Source organism: Myotis lucifugus, unplaced genomic scaffold (assembly GCF_000147115.1).
Source record: "Myotis lucifugus unplaced genomic scaffold, Myoluc2.0 scaffold_2, whole genome shotgun sequence".
In the NCBI taxonomy this organism is placed as follows: Eukaryota; Metazoa; Chordata; class Mammalia; order Chiroptera; family Vespertilionidae; genus Myotis; species Myotis lucifugus.
Window position 1 is genome coordinate 652,506 of NW_005871050.1, and position 20,206 is coordinate 672,711.

The 20,206-nt window shown below is 38.2% G+C and overlaps 1 protein-coding gene across 8 annotated transcripts in view; it reads left to right on the forward strand.

Annotated features, from left to right (window-relative positions):
- The window catches only part of ATP11C (ATPase phospholipid transporting 11C), a 202,689-nt gene that overhangs the window by 76,898 nt on the left and 105,585 nt on the right, over nt 1–20,206 (forward strand). For all 8 annotated transcript variants that reach the window (XM_023757568.1, XM_023757593.1, XM_023757571.1 and 5 more), the window contains one exon: nt 10,680–10,799. In XM_023757568.1, the coding sequence (XP_023613336.1) occupies nt 10,680–10,799 (120 nt within the window). The remainder of the gene's footprint in view (nt 1–10,679; nt 10,800–20,206) is intronic.

Genomic DNA, 20,206 nt, shown 5'->3' on the forward strand with positions numbered 1-20,206 from the left:
ATGCTATCATTCGTTATTTTCTGTTTCTCAATGTTTAGAAGGTTTATATCATATCTGAGTTTACAAAGTAGAGTAATAATGGACGTAGAAATGTGTTAACACATTTGCAGACACACATGCCTTTTATAATAATGTGAAGGAGAATAAATGCATTGCAGTCAGAAGAATTGAGTCTTTGTGAACATTTAATTATCAAGTACTGGTCATAACTAATCTGCTTGTGTTCCATGGAGCAACAGTTACTTAATGCTACAACCACTATGCTGTTTCATGATTTAGCTGAAAAATTTTTCCCCTTCAAAGCTTGCCAGATATTTTTAATGTCAGCTGTAAATTCTTACAATTGTTCTAGATAACCCCTATCTGTGCTTTGGAAATATCCCATTGCTATTTTTAATCATATACTTGAACAGAGCCTCAAACTTCTATTTGTTCTATTTGGTTAAAAAAATCCTTTGGCTTGCAGGTGGTATGACCTTTAGTGTGAATAAGGTTTGTTTTTGAAAAGTCATACATTTTGGCCTAGCTGGTTTGGCTCAGTGGATAGAGCATCGGGCCTTCGGACTAAGGGGTCCCGGGTTCGTTCCGGCCGGGGGCACATGCCCGGGTTGCGGGCTCCATCCCCAGTAGGGGACTGTTCGGGAGGCAACCCATCAATGATTCTCTCTCATCATTGATGTTTCTATCTGCCCTCTCCCTTCCTCTCTGAAATCAATAAAAATATATTTTTTAAAGAAGAAAAGTCATACATTTTGAATGTGTGTGCTGTAATAAAAGTTAAGGTGTTTTTTTTCCCCTGTGTTTCATTTTATAGCAAAAATCTTTTGTTCAAGTAAAACTTGTAATTTTATGTGGTTCATTATTTTTTTAATTGCCCTTATGATAGTTCATCTTAACCTGTTTTAACTTGAAGTTGTTTGTATCTAGTGTGCGGGGACATAAATTTAATTCTGTTTTATCAGAGCAATAAACTATTGACCTTGAATAATAGCCACATTTGAGAAGGCATTATTTTTTTCACATCTAAAGGTTACCATTAAATAAATTTGACTATGGTGCTTTAAATGGGCATCTTTAAAGCCTGAAAGAGCCAATATACCTTCTAGTGTATCCAAATTAGTACCCTGAAGGCACATGAGCCTTTCCCTGGTCTTTGCGACTTGTGTTTCCTTTATTGCTCATTCCTCTACTTTGAAGTCTATGAATAAATTTCATCCTGAATATACAGTACTATCTTCTCATTGTATACTGGTTTGTAAGTTATTCTTCATCCTTAAGTATCTCTTCCCTGTGCTTGGAAAGTTTTTTGTTTGTTTGTTTTTTTGTTTTTTATTTTTTGATCCAGGCAGAAAAAGGTGGCAAATGGCACTTATCCAAAATCACATTTCAAGTTTTATTGCTAGAAGATCTGGACCCAATTCCTCTGCATCCTCTTGATCAGATTATTCAGTTAAGCTTTCCTTCAGTTACCTGCAAGGAAATTAATATGGGACTTCTCCCAAGACACACACAGTCCATTTAGTAGTAGAGGGAATTAGAACCAAGATCTCCTGGTTTGCCTCTCGTAATTAAACTTAGAAGCAAGAGCACACTCACATGGGATCATGGCCAGACACTTAATTTTTCTTATCTATTTTTGGCATACAGGGAGAGACATTGTCACAAATTTAACAGTTATCTCATCTCATACCCTTGAATGCTTTGCCAGTATAGCTGACTGTGAAAAAGTAAAAAATATATTAGAGTAGCAGTGCCCAAATTGTGTCATACAGAACATGATGTCATTGGATCTTCAGGGAGGGGGATTTCTATGGCAAATGCTGACCAAAGAGAAAGACTTTTTACAGCTTTTATTATATGAATATGCATTGTGAATAACCAGGAGGAGGGATTATAGGAAGAGCCTTCTCACTTTGCTAAGGAATATCATTATCAACTTGTTGCATGTAATGCAGTTTAGGAAGCATTGTTATATTCTTGCCAGTCCATCTTACTTTGGAATTCCAAGTTAGCAGTACTCAAAGATATTAAAATTTCAAAAGCCAAATATTTTTTATACACAAGCCATAATAATGCCATGAAGTCATATATAAATCAAATATTTGAAGTTGCTCTTCCTTCTATGCTTCAATATACTGAAAGTTATACTTCAAGCGTACTGCTAATTTTCAATGTCTCTTGTAGGCATGTTTTAGGAATAATTACAGATAGATAACCTGTTAAATTTATAGCAGTACCCAATCTTTATAATGCACAGGAGCTTTGAATCCAAAGTTTTGGGCATCGAGAAGGAAGATTTAGAGACAATGTCAGTAGTTCCAGTGCAGTTCCCAAGTGACCATGTGCTCTGCCACAAAGGAAGAAATGTATTTCTCATTTTACTCCCATGGTGTCAGATCAAAAGTCCCAATGAACTAATGGCTTATAATATGGCTTAAAGGATCCAAGGGAGTCCTTGAATGGCCCTCACAGGAGGTCAAACATGCCCTCACATGAGGTCAAACATGCCACCTCCCTGACCAGCTCTAGTCCTCTTTGTGCACACTAAGGAATGCCGTTTTAAACACCAAGTACTCTGCCATTGGGCCATAACTCACCCTGCCCCTTTGTACAGGGATGACTGCAGAATTGCCTGTTTTAGCTCTTCTGTAGAGTTAGAAACTTTATTGTTTTAAATAAAACATTTACATCTGAATTATGTTGAGGCTATTTCCTAGTTCTGTGCCAGCCTAGTTCCTGAAGTTGATTTTTTTAAAATATATTTTTATTGATTTCAGAGAGTAAGGGAGAGATAGAAACATTAATGATGAGAGACTCATTGATTGGCTGCCTTCTGCATGCCCCCCACTGGGGATTGAGTCCGCAACCTGGGCATATACCCTGACTGGGAATCGAACCATGACCTCCTGGTTCATAGGTCTACACTTAACCGCTGAGCCATGCCGGTCGGGCGTTCCTAAAGTTTTAATAATCGTATAGTTAGTTAAAACCTCATCTCACATGAATAGCCTTTAGAGCCCTTTAAAGTGATCTCTAGATATTGTTAATCTTACTGTAAGTAGTTTGTCACACCACCTTATTTTACTGTTAAGGAAATAGAGGCTTAACTAAGTCATGTGTGACAATGATTCCCAATAATAACGTTTTTCCTGTTCTCTCCAAACCTTGCCCTAAAAAAGCCTAAAAAGGATACCTTTTTTTCAAGAACAGACAATTCTTTAAGACATTGTCATTTGAGAGACAGGAAGTTGGCCATGATGTTGTTGTTGAATGGAAAGCTAGAAATGCTTCACTGAAGTGGCTAGAATTTTGAGGGCTAGAGTCACAGCTCAGAGCCCCTCCCCTTTGTTTCCTTTGCTTATTCAACTCAGCCATGCTTCACAGTGGAAACTTTTTTTTTTACCTACTTTTTCCATTGGGGTTGGGGTGCTAAAAATAAATAAATATATCCTGGATTTACTATTTAAATTAATTACATTTACGGCTTTTAAAAAATATATATATTTTATTGATTTTTTTACAGAGAGGAAGGGATAGGGATAGAGAGTTAGAAACATCAATGAGAGAGAAACATCGATCAGCTGCCTCCTGCACACCCCCTACTGGGGATGTACCCGCAACCAAGGTACATGTCCTTGGCCGGAATTAAACCTGGGACCATTCAGTCTGCAGGCCGACTCTCTGTCCACTGAGCCAAACCAGTTAGGGCACATTTACGGCTTTGACATTTTTTTCTAGGAAGTTTCTTTCTGTATGATATTTAACACAGTACCAGGAAAAATGTATTCATTGGTTTCACTAACATGCTCCAGCATGTATTTGAACTGTTAGATCTTTCTAGGAAACTTATTGTCATTTTTATAATGATGCTATCACTGAAATGGCAGATAAAACCCTGTTCAGGACATCAGACACCTGTTTTGCAATATAGGTATATATTTTTAGCTCTAGCCAGGGTTTATCTCTGTAATAAAAATTATCTGATGACCTAGAAAGTGATTTTTGGATGAAAATTTGATTCTTCGAGGTAATGATATTGGTAAAGGCATCTTTCGGCCATAATATCCACTGGTTCTTTTCCTTGCATTGTTATGTATTACTGTTGGCCGCTGAGATAAATCTTACCTATGAGATATCTCAAAAGTGAGGAATATCTTCCAGCCCTAAGGGATGTCTCCACAAAGAAATCTTGCTTAGGCGCTATATATAGGCACACATTTTTGAAGCTTCAATGTACAATGTTACGGTCATACTCTCACAGTGGGGGTCGGGGGAGCACTGTGTGTCATAGTGAATACCTAGATTATATCTTTTCCTCTTATAGTATTTACCTGCCTAGAACAAAAAGTTCATTTGAACTTTCCCCAGAAGTTTGATTTTTTAGCCCCAGTTCTTATCATAGTCTATTTATTATAAGCATGGATTAGAAAAGAATGTGACAAAATGAGAAAATGCTGTGATGCTGTGTGTGCAAGATACTAATATTTTAAAGTAATGATACTTTAAAATCAAAAGTTACCAAGGCAAATCAGGTCTTTTAGGAAGAGTAACAAAAAAGATGTAAAATGCCATAATGGAGGTCAGGCCACCAGAGTGCTGCTTTGAAGTCTTAAGGAATCTAGTCTTCTAGTGCATCCTTTGCCACTTCCCTACACAAACTTGCAAGCCACAATTGGCTATCTTCCCATATTCTGGCAAACTTTACATATTTCACAGGGGTTAGTACAAATTGCTTGTTAATCTGTAGCAATTTAGCATGCAATGTGTTAGCAAATTTTCCCATGTTGGTATGCAGACGGTTTCATCTTTCCCTCAGGCCTCTGATGTTGGCAATCAGTATTTTATTCTGTTCTCTTTCCAGCCAGGTTGGGCTTTGAGGTCCTGGGGCCTTTTTATACTTGCTTTCTATGTGCATGTGTGTTTTGAACATTTGCATGAGAAATGTTTAGCTAGATTGTGAGTCAACCTCACCGTTCCTATCCATACAAGTTATGTATCTCCTAATTTAGATTTATAAACTTTGTTAAGTGTTTGGAATGCAAGGTGGTGTGTAGATATGGGTAGTGAAAGTGAAAAGTAACTTCTGAGGCCTCGTAGACATGTGTGTGCACTTCATCTCCAGTTAACTTTGTGTGCATATTGTCAGGCTCTCAGGAGAAATACTGTTAACAAAGAAAGTGAAGCCCCAGGATGAACTTCTCAGGTTAGAGAACCAAGATGCTCGTATAGTTAAATGCCTGTACTTGTTGCCTTCTACAACCACATCAAAATTACAACTAAAATACAGAACAACCATCATCCAGAACCACCAGAAAGCTGGCTGCTTTTCTCTTGTTGCTTTTAAGATTCTCTCTTTGTCTTTTGCCTTTGGCATTTTAAATTATTGCCATTTTTTTGGATTTTTAATAAGGATTTTTTGTTCATTTTTAAAAGCAAATACTTATAGTTGCTTTAAAAATTCACAAAGTACAGTCTGGTGAAAAATAAAAATAATGCAGTGATTGCCTAGGATGACATCAGTGATGCTTTATTGCTAAAGCGAGTTTCTTTGCATTATATCATGGCCTGTAATTTTTATCAGTGGTCTGAATAATTGATGGTAGATTAACCACATGCAAATTAACTATAGAAGGAGAATCTCATCTAGTGAACAACTTAAAATGATTGGAGGTGGGCACTATGTGAGGGCTATTTGTATTTTATCCTTTGAAAAGCAAATTGTTTAAATTATTTTAATTACTTAAAGAAAAGTGTAGGATTATGGCTAAAAACTTTTAGGATGTTAGTTAAGGACAATCACTAATTCAGTGAGAGAGATTCTGTAGCAGTTTTCTCAGTCCTGGCTTCAGATTAGAATTGTTATCTGGGGAGCTCCAGAAAAAATAAATCAAGTATTAAATAAAAGACACAGACATTTGTATTATGGCCAGAATTAAGAACCACTGATCTATGACTAAGTGATAAATTTAAATTGGCCAACACTGGAAAGGATGGAGAGGGTGAGCTCTGTTTCAGATCCTGTGTCAGCTTTTATAGTGATAGTCTTGTATTGAGATTTTTATTCTTCCTTAGTTCTTATTGAGTCATTGGTATAGAGCAGGGGTGGGGAACATCCGGCCTGCAGACTGTATGGGGCCTGTGAAATCATTTGGTTTGGCCCTGCCAAGGCATTAGGGGTGAGTTATTTAAATGTTTGACCAAATATAGCAGACTCATTTTTAAGTTGATAATTTTGTATGGCTCAAGAATAATGTTATAAATATTCAAATGGTCCTTGGCAGAAAAAAGTTTCCCTACCCCTGGTCTAAAGGAAATCAAAAAACAAATTATACTTCCAACAGCTTTCTGTGTTTTATGATTACTAATGGCACAGGATTTTAAGATGGTGCTAGTTGAATTACAGTATCACTTTACTCTGATTTTTATTGAGAGACTATGTTCTAGAGAAAGTTATTTGCTTTACTAAAACAATATTCAGTTTATACTATGGAGGTATGAAACGAGTACAAAAGAATGATTTTTATCTTGAGGAAGAAAATTAAATTGCTTTCTCTGTTAATTCATATTTTATAAATATACTGTTTAATACTCTTTATATTTTTCACTAGAGGCCCGGTGCATGAAATTCATGCACAGAGGGGGCTGTCCCTCAACCCAGCATGCACCCTCTTCAATCTGGGATCCCTGTGGGATCAGGCCTAAACTGGCAGTTGGACATCCCTCTCACAATCCAGGACTGCTGGCTCCTAACTGCTCACCTGCCTGCCTGCCTGATTGCCCCTAACTGCTTCTGTTTGCCAGCCTGATTGCCCCCTAACTGCTCCCCTGCCGACCCTATCTCTCCCAACTGCCCTCCCTTGCCAGCCTGATCACCCACAACTGCCCTCCCCTGCCAGCCTGATTGCCCACAACTGCCCTGCTCCATTGTGACCTGCCTCCTCCACTGGGACCTACCTCCAGGTGGCGGAGACGCTGGGACCGGCCTCCTCTGCACCGTGCAGAGCCACAGGACTCTCAGGCCTCACCACGCAGAGTGGCCACCGGGCCCCGCCTCCGCTGTAGGCGCAGCCATCTTGTGGCGACGTTGTGCGAGGGTATCACGCGAGGGCGTGACACCACCTAGGCTTTCATTATATAGAATTACAGTGTATGATGTGTCATTAAAATAGAATTGGTGCCAGCATATTTCAGTTCTTAAAAATGTTGTTTCTGAGGACATTTGAATGGGAAGCAGTTCAACACAGGAGGGACTCTTAATAGATTAAAATTCATTATAAGATGGCAGGACTCATACATTTCCACTCCAGACTACATTGTATGCCATCCAAATGGGAAATTGTTTTATGATTCCTACTTGGAGTTTCTCTGCCATGGCTAAGGCACCTACATTATTCAAAATCACAGGAACTAAAACCACTGTTTTAACACTACATTTACAGCAAGTGGAAAATTACACAAGTTCAGCATTGCCATTTATATGCAGACCAAATAACATTAAACAGAGCAGATTCCACCAGAAATTGCAGGTTCATCAGACTTGTGAATAAAAACAAGCGTGGAAAAGTTATCTCTTTCATCCCACCTCACCCCCACTTCTCAGGAAGCTCCAAATCCCACCCTGCTGGGGCTGAGGAGACTTTGCCCTTTTGGAAAATCCTCGGGAGTGGACATGATGCAGTTCCCAGGCCCCTATTTCATCATCTTATAATGCTCTATCTGTGCTACCTACACATCAATTTTTATCCATATTCTCCAATTAAATGGAGATATAGAGGTCACTTAGGTCTATTTGAAAGAAATCCCAGAGATAATGTATGGGGAAAGCACTTAGGGAAACTGTAAATGCCATTCAGATATAGGGAATTCATGAAAATATCATGCCTTTATTTAAAAAAAAATATCATGCCTGAACATTTGGATTATGCTCATTCCTTCCTTTTGTTCTCTGGAATTCTGTGACCTGCCAGAGAAGAAAGTTGAAAACAATTCAGAATTGAGGAAGCACTAGATCATTTTTGTTTTTAAGTTAATCAGTGACTATTGTTAATTGAGGGGAACAGTTTACATTGGCAGTACATGAAACATCCTGCAGAAAACTCGCTGACCCTCTACCTCTTTTCCTTTTACTCTTCCCCCTTTCCTTTTGCGGAATGATCTGAGAACTGGCATAAAAAGTAGCTCTTTTTTTATTTACTCTATGCCATTTCTTGCTTTATGAATATTAAAATAAAGGTTGTACATTGCAGTGTGTATATGAATTTGACAATTTCTGTAATTCAAATTGGTACATTATAAGGTTTAAGTATTGTAGAGACTACAATGAGCCTGTAATTACAACAGAAGGTGAGAGTAAGTATGAAGCAGAATAAACTATACTTTTAGAAGGTGTATTCAACTTCAGTTTACATTTTGCAAAATTGATATGGGAAATTTAGTGCTCTTATCAGTAATCTGTGTCAGACCCTATATATTACAGTTACAAACAAAGTCAGTTCCTGAGGCAAAATGTATATAGCTACCATTCTAGTAAAAGCAATCTTTATTGGTTTCCAGGAACCATTTGAAAATTTATCTGCTATAATCACTGATTCTTGGCATGTGACAGACCTGCACAATCAATTGTTCTAATGCCCTTTCTTTGGGCAGATGGGTAAAAAGCTAAGCTATTCAGCACTGATACTTAGCGAATTTTTCCAGCTTGCCATGGATAGAGATTCCCACAACCTCTGTTAGCCCCATGCCAGGGTAGATTTCTAAAAGTTACCCTTTATATATAGCCTCAGTGTCTCCTACTTCAGTTTATCCTAGTTACTCTTCAGTTGATTCCCTACAGATTTTTGAAGGAAATACTCCACTAAATAATCCTATATAATAAAACTCTAATATGCAAATCGAACAAACAGCGGAATGACCGGTCACTATGACGTGTACTGACCACCAGGGGGCAGACGCTCAATGCAGGGGCTGCCCCCTGGTGGTCATTATGCTCCACAGCGCAGCAGTGGTGGCAGGAAACACTCGCGCCTCCAAGGCAGCGCTAAGGAGTGTCAAGCCAAGCGGTAAGGAGTGAGCAGGCAGGCTGTTAGGAGTGAGGGGTCCCAGATTGCAAGAGGGCGCAGGCCGGGCTGAGGGACCCTCCCCCATCATGAATTTCATGCATCGGGCCTCTAGTTATTTAATAAGCTTAAATAAAAATGGTAAGGCAAGAGGTCTTATCTATCTATATTTTGGAGGTGACTCTTATTTTTTCAAACTAAAACATCATGTCCCCTGTATTATCTATATAAGGTGCAAAAATTCCGACTAGCATACATCTAAACAGACATTTGGAGAACTTTGCAGACTCTAAGTATTTTGTGTAAAATGATTGTTTTGGGGTAGAGATTTACATCTTTGACCTTTAAATGGATTATTGAAAGGGAGGAAAGTCTTTGTGGCTGTATACTTTTAAAACATTTTAGGTTGAGGGATTATCATTTTAAAAAATAGTGGAAATATATAAGTGGATATTGGTTTCTGTCATACTTCCTGTGACTTAAATATATTGTTGTCTCAAACATCTACACTAATAAAAGATAAAGATGGAAATTGACAGTACCTTCACGACGCCCACCAGCCAATCAGGGGCGAGTATGCAAATTAACCCAACAAAGATGGTGGGTTAATTTGCTTATGCAGGTGCCGAGCGGCCGGGGGCGGGGCAGGACTCTTGTGTCTTCGCCATGGTGACGACGCAGGCGTTCCGCACCACCCCAGCCGCTCTGGGCCTCTGGGCAGCGTGGGAAGGTGGAAAGGCGGCTCCGGGCCAGAGTGAAGGCTAAAAGGCAGCTCCAACCTGAACGAAGGTGGTGCCGGCAGCCAGGAGAAGGAAGGCCCATTCTTGCACGAATCTTTGTGCATCGGGCCTCTAGTGATAATATAAGTATCATCAAAGGAAACTGTCCCAAATTTATATAAGAAAATGTATTATCCCAAATTAAGAAAACAGTGAAGCCTCAGTGAAGTACAAGGTTGAGGTAAAATGGAGTTCAACCTTAGAACTTAAAGATTCGGCAGATCTGATTTTTAAAAATGTAAAAGGGACATTAGAGATATAATTTGTGAAATGTGACTTTTTGACAGTAGGCTCTGAGAAATGACAAAGGAATGTCTTTGCTGTAAAGCCAAAGAACTTAAAATAGTTGATCATTCCATTAGTATTTCTGTATTCTTATAACTAATTATTTTGTGTTTAGAAGTAATTTGTATTCTGTTTTCTGCTGTCTGGTAAGGGTAATGTCAAGGTTGTCATCAGTAGTTGTGTAAAAATTATATATTTCAGTCTGACCTTTCCTAAGTTAGTGTGTTGCTCTGATGGAGATGGTTGAGATTCTGTGGATGAAAGAAAAATGACTGGCAATAAAAATTATTGTTTCCCTAGGATACGTTATTTAATTTAAACATTTTAGAATTACAGTGTTGGCCTGAGAACAGTTGGCTCAAGCAACATTTTTACTAAATCAACAACTAAGAGCTTAGTGGAGTTTGATGTTCCTAACAAGGGTTTCTTCTCTCTCTATTACTGTTTCTTTCTCTCTAGACCATAGTCAGACATGCTTAGATGAGTATTTTGAGCTCTGTAGAAGCATGGAGAAATGTGATAAAGAAAACTCATTTTTTCCCCTCTTTCTCTTGGTCAGTGTGCTGGAGAAGAGAAACGAATTGGTACACGCACGGTGTTTGTTGGCAATCATCCAGTTTCAGTAGCAGAAGATTACGTTGCACAAAGATTTTGTGATAATAGGATAGTCTCATCTAAGGTAAGTTTTTAAAACTCTCTATATATTCATATAGTGAGCCAGATAATGCACTTATTTTTATTCATGCTTCTATATATACACATTGATGTGTACTTACACAAATCATATATCAACTGTGATAATTATTTCACCAAAAGGCATTATTTTTAAAGCATCACTTCGTCTTGTTATAGCTGAAACATAATTCACTTGCCTTATGATTCATAGTGCCTGTTGATTATACATATTACTTTAAGCCTTAAAGTGTTCTAAAAGTAGGAATTATTTACTTGCCCAAAGCTTCCTGAATTGCCCTTAATTGTATGGGCTAGTTTGTAAATAATTTACATTCTTTTGGAGGGTACTATCCTAGAATGACATCCTTATTTCTTTCTATTTCACTGAGGAGTTTCCCCTGCTCAGTACAATGCTTGAACAGTTAAAAGTTTGATCACTGTAGCTGTGTCACCATTTAAATAATCATCTTACTTCAGCATAGTGTAATGCTAAGGGTAGGGGCCTGGAAGTCTGAAGACCTGAATTTAAATCCTGGCCTGACTATTTTCTAGCTGTGTGACCTTGGCCAATTTTATCTCTTAAGTCTGAATGTTCTCATCAGTGAAACAGACCTGATATTCAATATGTGAAAGTACTCTTTATAGTTCCTTATACCCATAGTCATCTTTCTACAAGTATTAGTTTACTAATCTTTACCTTTGGCTGACCAGATTAGATGCTAGGTGCTAGGTGGTCGGCCCATGGCCATCTCTTATGGCACAGATTTTGATAATTTTCTTCACTGCCTCATGCAACCTGACAAGACATAACTAAAATGTTGGTGACAATTGGTTCACTGCATGTTTGCAAACACCTAGGACCTGAAACACAAAATTATGCCCTTGAAAAATTTAACATTTTAGTTTTCAAATGTACATGTGATTTATCCTTGGGTAGCTAGGAGATTAACATGTAAAATATAGACAGAATGAGTGAAACTGTGTTGTCATATGATCTATTGGCCTTAGAACACTCTGAGTATATTTGCATAAAAGATCTTTCTTGTTAATTTTTATTTTTAGCCAGGAATTTATCTTTTTTTTTAAAATATATTTTATTGATTTTTTACAGAGAGAAAGGGAGAGAGATAGATAGTTAGAAACATCGATGGGAGAGAAACACCGATCAGCTGCCTCCTGCACATCTCCCACTGGGGATGTGCCCGCAACCCAGGTACATGCCCTTGGCCGGAATCGAACCTGGGACCCTTCAGTCCGCAGGCCGACGCTCTATCCACTGAGCCAAACCGGTTTCGGCGGGGAATTTATCTTTAGCCAGTAATTTCCATACGTGTGACTAAAATAGTGAAAAGTCCTTTCACTGAAAATTGTGACTTACCCTGTAGTAGCCAAGAAAACAATAATAATCCTTTGAGTCACAATCATAGACTTGTAGAACTAACTGAAAGAGCCTAAGAGGTCATCTTGTTCAACTCACTGACTTTACAGATGGAGAAATCAAACCCAGAGAAACTGAGCTAATGACATGGTCACCAAGCAGAGTTAGTGATAAAGCCCTTTTCATATCATTGTGCTATTTGAGTTCTTTTCGCAGTTTTATCTCTCCTTTTGCATCAAGTGAAATATAAAATATTTTCTAGGGAATTATTGTTTTCCATAGTGTTTTATGTGGAAGATGGTTAAGTGACTTTTCATTGAACTAGTGATAATCATTTTATTGCAATATACTTTGCATTTTTGCATTTTAAAAGAACTTATAAAACTCAGCTTAATTCTCAACTCTTGTTGTATTTAATAGGATATTTTTCATATTTTATCTAGCTTCAGTTTTGCCAGCAGGGAAAATAATGCAATAGGATATTTTTTAAATATTCAGGAGCTCACAGGGCAAATAAAGATTGAGTCTAAACAGATGTGTTTCTATATTTATGTATATATATATATATATATTTTAGAAACTAGAATAAAGAATTGAATACTTAAGGACACATATATGATAATTTAATCAATAAAGAAATTTTTAAAAAAGAATTGAATACTGATAGACTAACAGATCTCTTTTTATTCTGTAAATATTATGTTTACAGTTTTTCTAGTTAACTGCATATTAACTGATCTTCTTTTTCATAAAAGCTCTAGAGCAGAAAAAGAGGAAATGACAGTATACTAACCTCAGAAAAAGAATGAAATCTTAATAAATTTAATAATTATAAGAGGATACTATACAGTGTATAGTGGTAAAGAGCTGCATCCTTGTAGAAGAAGACCTGGGTTTAACATTAAAATAAGTCATTTAACCTCTCTATGTCTAAATTTTCTTATCTTAAAAATGGGGATATTAACAGGAATTACCTCAAAGGATTATGCTGAGGATGAAATAAAATAATCCATACAAAGCATTCAAGCACTGTGCTTGGCTTGTAGTAACAACTCAATAAATGGTAGCTGCTATTGTTACTTATATTTCTGTGGTTATTGTTATTATGGTCCTGAACAGTACTATTGATTTCCTCAATCTCATGTGTTTTGAATGTATGGAATTATTTCTCTGAAAAGGAGGCCTTTGTATCCATTCTGGAGATAACAACAGCTTCATAATTTGACTTTTTCTTTCTCATATTGTGTTTTTTTAAATATATGTCTTTATTGATTTCAGAGAAGGAAGGGAGAGGGAGAGAGAGAGAAGCATCAATGATAAGGGAGAAACATTAGTTGGCTGCCTCCTGCACGCCCCCTACTGGGGATCGAGCCCGCAACCCGGGCATGTGCCCTTGGCCGGAATCGAACCTGGGACCCTTCAGTCTGTAGGCCAACGCTCAATCCACTGAGTCAAACCAGCTAGGGCAGTGGTCGGCAAACTCATTAGTCAACAGAGCCAAATATCAACAGTACAACGATTGAAATTTCATTTGAGAGCCAAATTTTTTAAACTTAAACTATATAGGCAGGTACATTATTATTAACTTAATTAGGGTACTTCTAAGGCTTAGGAAGAGCCACACTCAAGGGGCCAAAGAGCCGCATGTGGCTCGCGAGCCGCAGTTTGCCGACCACAGAGCTAGGGCATCTCATATTGTGTTTTGGCTGTTTGTATTTACACCAGAATCTTTTAATTGAAGAAATGTACAATTTATAGAATGTGTTAGCTGCTTTAAAACTTCGTAGAAAGTGTTGATTTTCTTTCTCAACCCTTTAGTAATAAAAATAATTTTCTCTTAATTGGGTGCTTTTTGTTTGTTTACAACTGCCATCAGTAATGTTAGTGTAACACTGAAGTGTTGTTAATGTAAGGAGCACTAAATTTAAAAACTTTGACCTACTTAAAATGTTATTTATAAAATTAGTGTTCTTCTCTTCTTTTGGGAACACAGACATTTTAGAGAAATTTGTCCTCTGCAGCCTGCCTCCTTTAATGTACTCTGCAGGGACCTTTGGGAACAACAGAAATTTGTGGTTGGTATGAAACTTGGAAATCACTACCTCTAGCAAAAGAAGAATTGGTTACTTCTGCTAAGATCATTAGATTTCATCATATTTCTCTGTTCCACATTTTTTCCTTTAAAAATCCATGCCGAAACCAGTTTGGTTCAGTGGATAGAGCGTCGGCCTGCGGACTGAAAGGTCCCAGGTTCGATTCCGGTCAAGGGCATGTACCTTGGTTGCTGGCACATCTCCAGTGGGAGATGTGCAGGAGGCAGCTGGTCGGTGTTTCTCTCTCATCGATGTTTCTAACTCTCTATCTCTCTCCCTTCCTCTCTGTAAAAAATCAATAAAATATATTTAAAAAAAAAATCCTGAGCCTCATCTTAAAGGCCCTTCAGTGGGATAAGAATCAGTGAACTTCACCTAACTCTTTGAAGGTAGGCCTAAGGTTAAGCTTAGTATTCTTATGTAAAAAGGATGTCTAGGATTAAAGTTTCAAGCCTAAAATTACACTAGTGTTTACCTTCAGTTTAAAAATAAGCATTGGCCATAGAATTTATTTTATTTTATTTTTTTATTAAATCTTTATTGTTCAGATTACATTTGTTCCTCTTTTTCCCCCCCCCATAACTCCCCTCCTCCCAGTTCCCGCCCCACCCTCCGCCCTCACTCCCCACCCACTGTCCTCATCCATAGGTGCACGATTTTTGTCCAGTCTCTTCCCGCATCTCTCATTCCCCTTCCCCCCCCAAGAATAGTCAGTCCATTCCCTTTCTATGTCCCTGATTCCTTATAATCACCAGTTCATTCTGTACATCAGATTATTTATTCACTTGATTCTTAGATTCACTTGTTGATAGATGCATGTTTGTTGTTCACAATTTGTATCTTTACCTTTTTCTTCTTCCTCTTCTTAAAGGATACCTTTCAGCATTTCGTATAATACTGGTTTAGTGGTGATGAACTCCTTTAGCTTTTCCTTATCTGTGAAGCTCTTTATCTGACCTTCAATTCTGAATGATAGCTTTGCTGGATAAAGTAATCTTGGTTGTAGGTTCTTGGTATTCAGCACTTTGAATATTTCTTGCCATTCCCTTCTGGCCTGCAAAGTTTCTGTTGAGAAATCAGCTGACAGTCGTATGGGTATTCCCTTGTAGGTAATTGAGTCTCTTTCTATTGCTGCTTTTAAGATTCTCTCTTTGTCTTTTGCTCTTGGCATTTTAATTATGATGTGTCTTGGTGTGGTCCTCTTTGGATTGCTTTTGTTTGGGGTTCTCTGCGCTTCTTGGACCTGTAAGTCCATTTCTTTCACCAGGTGGGGGAAGTTTTCTGCCATTATTTCTTCAAATAGGTTTTCAATATCTTGCTCTCTCTCATCTTCTGGCACCCCTATAATTCTGATATTGGTGCGCTTGAAGTTGTCCCAGAGGCTCCTTACACTATCTTCGTATTTTCGGATTCTTTTTTCTTTTTGCTTTTCCGGTTGGGTGTTTTTTGCTTCTTCGCATTTCAAATCTTTGACTTGATTCTTGCGCTCCTCTGGTCTGCTGTTGGGTGTCTGTATAATATTCTTTATTTCAGTCAGTGAATGCTTAATTTCTAGTTGGTTCTTTATCACAACATCGAGGGTCTCATTAGTTTTCTTGAGGCTCTCATCAAGTTTATCGGCAGTTTCTAGCAAATTATTGAAAGCCCTCAAAATTGCGTTTTTTAGCTCTATATCCTCCATTTCTGTCATGTTTTTTTGTCTCCGCATTTTTTATGCTTTCTTGGTGCACCCCCTTGTGGTCTTTGTGCGCAGTCTTGTTCTAGTTAAGCCTTGATTGTTGTAGTTAACACTTGGAGTGCGGGTGAATTTCCCGCCAAAATATAAGATGGCTCTGTCTTTTGGTTTTGTTCCATCCACCAAAAGGGTGGATTACAAACAAATATTTGGTAATACGCAGTTACAATCGGCCCGAGTTTACACGTTTCCCGCACTCCACCGCAAATCTATATGAACCGAGTTAAAGACGGCTCCCGCGGAGTACGCGCAATTCACGCGAGCCGACTTAACTCGTTTCCCGCACTCCAAGTGTTAATACTAGAGGGATTTGACCACCAGGCCGACTGGCTGTGAGAATCAGCTGTGTCTGCCCGGGGAAACTTCTGTCCTCTGGAGAGGTGCTAATCTAGCCTTTGCCTGAGGCTATCCGGCAAATGGCTCTGCGCAGGGCTTGGGTGGGGCGGGTTGCAGGGGATCAACAGGGCAGGCGGAGGGAGCAGTTATGGCTGCTCTCAGTCCCGTTCCCAGAGGCTCTGCTTCTCAGAACCCCAGCAACCGCTGCAAACCTCGGAGAGAAAGCTGTCCTCACGTTCCGACTGATGCCAGACAATCCCGCTTCTCCCGTTTGAGTCTGAGTTCCTAGAGACTCGCCTGGATCTGGAGCTAAGAGTCTGAGACTCCCTCCTGATTGAAAAGGACAACCGCGCCCTCAGCCACCAGCCCACTCTGCACGCGCACCTCCGCACCTTTGTATTTTCCACACTGCGCCTCCTCTGAGCCTCGGTATGCTGTTCTCTCTCCTTCTAGTTGAAGAATCTCTCCTCAGCCAGCCTTCCTGTGGTTCTGGGTGATGTCCGTTCTGCTTTTAGTTGTATTTTTGAAGTGGTTGTTTGTGGCAGCAATCTCCGGTGTTTACCTATGCCGCCATCGTGGTTTCTCCTCTGTCTCATATTATTTTCTTACAATCCTTTTTATTTCTGTGGTGTCAGTTGTTCTTTGACCTCCTTCATTTCTGATTTTATTTATTTGGGTCCTCTCTCTTTGTTTTTTGATGAGTCTGGCTAAAGTTTTATCTTTTTTTAAATCTTCTTAAAGAATTAGCTCTTGTTTTCATTGATCTTTTGTAGTTTCTTTTTTTTAAGTCTCCATGTCATTTATTTCCACTCTGATTTTTATTATTCCCTTGTATTCCTCTGGGTTTTTCTTGTTGTTCTCTTTCTAATTGTTTTGATTGTAGTGTTAGACCATTTATTTGAGCTTTTTCTTATTTCTTGAGGTAGGCCTGTAAACCTATGGTTTTCTCTCACAGGACTACTTTTGCTGTGTCCCATAGGTTTGAGGTCACTTTGTGTTCATTTTAATTTGTTTCCAGGAAGTTTTTATTTATTTTTTATTTCTTCCTTGATCTCATTGGTAACCCATGCATGCTATTTAGACTCCATGTGTTTGAATGTTTTTGAGGTTTTTTTTTATTTTTTATTTTAGTTCATTTCTACTTTCTTGCCATTGTGATCCAAGAAGATACCTGATATGATTTCAGTCTTCTTGAACTTGTAAAGGCTTATTTTGTGTCCTAGCATGTGGCCTACCTTTAGATTCAATTAAAACCATCTGATCCTAGTGTGTCATTTAAGGTCATTATTTCCTTGTTGATTTTTTTTTTTGGTCTGGAAAATCTATCCAGTGATGTCAGTGGGGTGTCTGTTGCTGTCTGTATCTCCTTAAAGTCCTCCAGGAGCTTCTGAATATATTTAGGTGCTCATATATTCAGTGCATATGTTTTTTACCAGAGTTATATATCCTCTTAGTGGGTCCATCCCTTTAGTATTATGTAGTGATCATCTCTGTCTCTTGTTATGGCCTTTGTTTTGAAGTATGTTTTGTCAGATATAAGCATTGCTATCCCCACTTTGTTTTTGTTTTCATTTGCATGGAAAATTTTTTCACCCCTTTTCTTTCATTCTGTGTGAGTCTTTCATTCTGAGGTGGGTCTCTTGTAAACAGCATATATATGGGTCATGTTTTCTTATCTAGTCACCTACCCTATGTCTTTTGATTGCAGCATTTAATCCATTTATATTTAAGGTTATTATTATTTTTACTATTATATTTGTTTTTTATTTTTTTAATGTTTAAAGTATTAGAGATAGTAGTACATAAGTCTCCTTTTTTCCCCCCCATTGACCTTCCCCCGGCCTCCCTTAACCCCCCCCCCCAGTGTCTTGTGTCCATTGGTTATGCTTATATGCATGCATACAAGTCCTTCAGTTGATCTTTTACCTCCCCCCGCAACACTCCCCAGCCTTATAATAGGTACTTATTCATTGTTACTTTTATTCTTTTTTGCCTATGTTCCTATCTCTCTCTCTACTACTTCTACTTCTTACAACAGTCCCTTTAGCATTTCTTGCAATGCTGGCTTGGTGGTAATAAATTCCTTTAGTTTACTGTGTGTTTTTTTTGTATTGTTTTGCTTTGTTTTTGTCTTAGAAGCTCTTTATTTAATCTTAAATTTTGAATAATAGTCTTGCTGTATAGAGTACTCTTGGTTTCAGATCCTTGCTTTTCATTACTTAGAATATTTCGACAGCCAGTTGGCCTGGAGGTCAAGTAGTAATTACCTACAACAATCAAGGCTTGACTACAACAAGACTGCTCACAGAGACCACAAGGGGGTGCACCAAGAGTGTCTACCTCAGGTAATTGGGGAGCAAAAAACACCCAACTGGAAAAGAAAAAAGAAAAAAGAATCCAAAAATATGAAGATAGTCTAAGGAGCCTCTGGGACAACTACAAGCGTACCAACATCAGAATTATAGGGGTGCCAGAAGATGAGAGAGAGCAAGATATTGAAAACCTATTTGAAGAAATAATGGCAGAAAACTTCCCTTACTTGGTGAAAGAAATAGACTTACAGGTCCAGGAAGCGCAGAGAACCCCAAACAAAAGGAATCCAAAGAGGACCACACCAAGACACATCATAATTAAAATGCCAAGAGCAAAAGACAAAGAGAGAATCTTAAAAGCAGCAAGAGAAAGAAACTCAGTTACCTACAAGGGAATACCCATACGACTGTCAGCTGATTTCTCAACAGAAACTTTGCAGGCCAGAAGGGAATGGCAAGAAATACTCAAAGTGATGAATAGCAAGAACCTACAACCAAGAGTACTTTATCCAGCAAAGCTATCATTCAGAATTGAAGGTCAGATAAAGAGCTTCACAGATAAGGAAAAGCTAAAGGAGTTCATCACCTCCAAACCAGTATTATATGAAATGCTGAAAGGTATCCTTTAAGAAGATCTAAGAATCAAGTGAATAAATAATCTGATGAACAGGAAAAAAAAAGAATATTTCATGCCATTTCTTTCTGGCCTTTAGTGTTTCTGTTGATAAATCAGCTGACAGCCTTATGGGAGCTCCCTTGTAGGTAACTGACCATCTCTCTCTTTCTGCCCTTAAGATTCTCTCTTTGTCTTTAATATTTGCCTTTTGTTATAATACTCCTATAGGACCCAGTGGTGCAGTCTCCTTAAACTCCTGAGCTGTCTGCCCTAGGAGTGACCCTTTTGTGTGTTGTTTGGGCTTTCCTGTTAGAATTGGGTCTTGATTATTGTTGTATCATTCATAGGTGTGTTCCCCTCTCAAGCTGGCTAACTGTGAGGCTCAGCCCCAACCACGTCATGTGAGTTGTACAGGTGCTGATGGAACAAAACAAGCGAAAGAGGAAATGAAAGAAAAACATAGAAAAGGATCCAAGAATAACAGCAAAAACAACCATAAAAGAAAAGAGAATTAGGAAAGAGAAAAGACAAGAATAATAAAAGAAAGTGAAAGAACAGCAATAATAAAATAAAAAGAATGCTAGAAGAGAAAAGATTCTGAAAGGAAAGAATGGGAAAAAAATAACAATAAAGAATAGGCAAAGGAAACGCTAAAAAAGAAAAAGAGTGTGAAAAAATGAAAAAAGGAAAGATATAGCACAAAATAACAGTAAGAAAAGGAGACAAGAGATATGAAAGAAATAAAAGAGAACAGAGAATAATAGTAATAATAATAATAATACCAAAGCAATAAAAATGAAAAAGAGAATAACTGGGGGAGTGAAGTTCGCCTCAGCAGATTTTAGTGACTACTAGGTTTTCCCGTTGGGTTCTGCTTTTATGTTGTGAGGCTGTTTTGCATACTGATTTCAGGCCTCCCAGGAGATACTTTTGTGTTAACC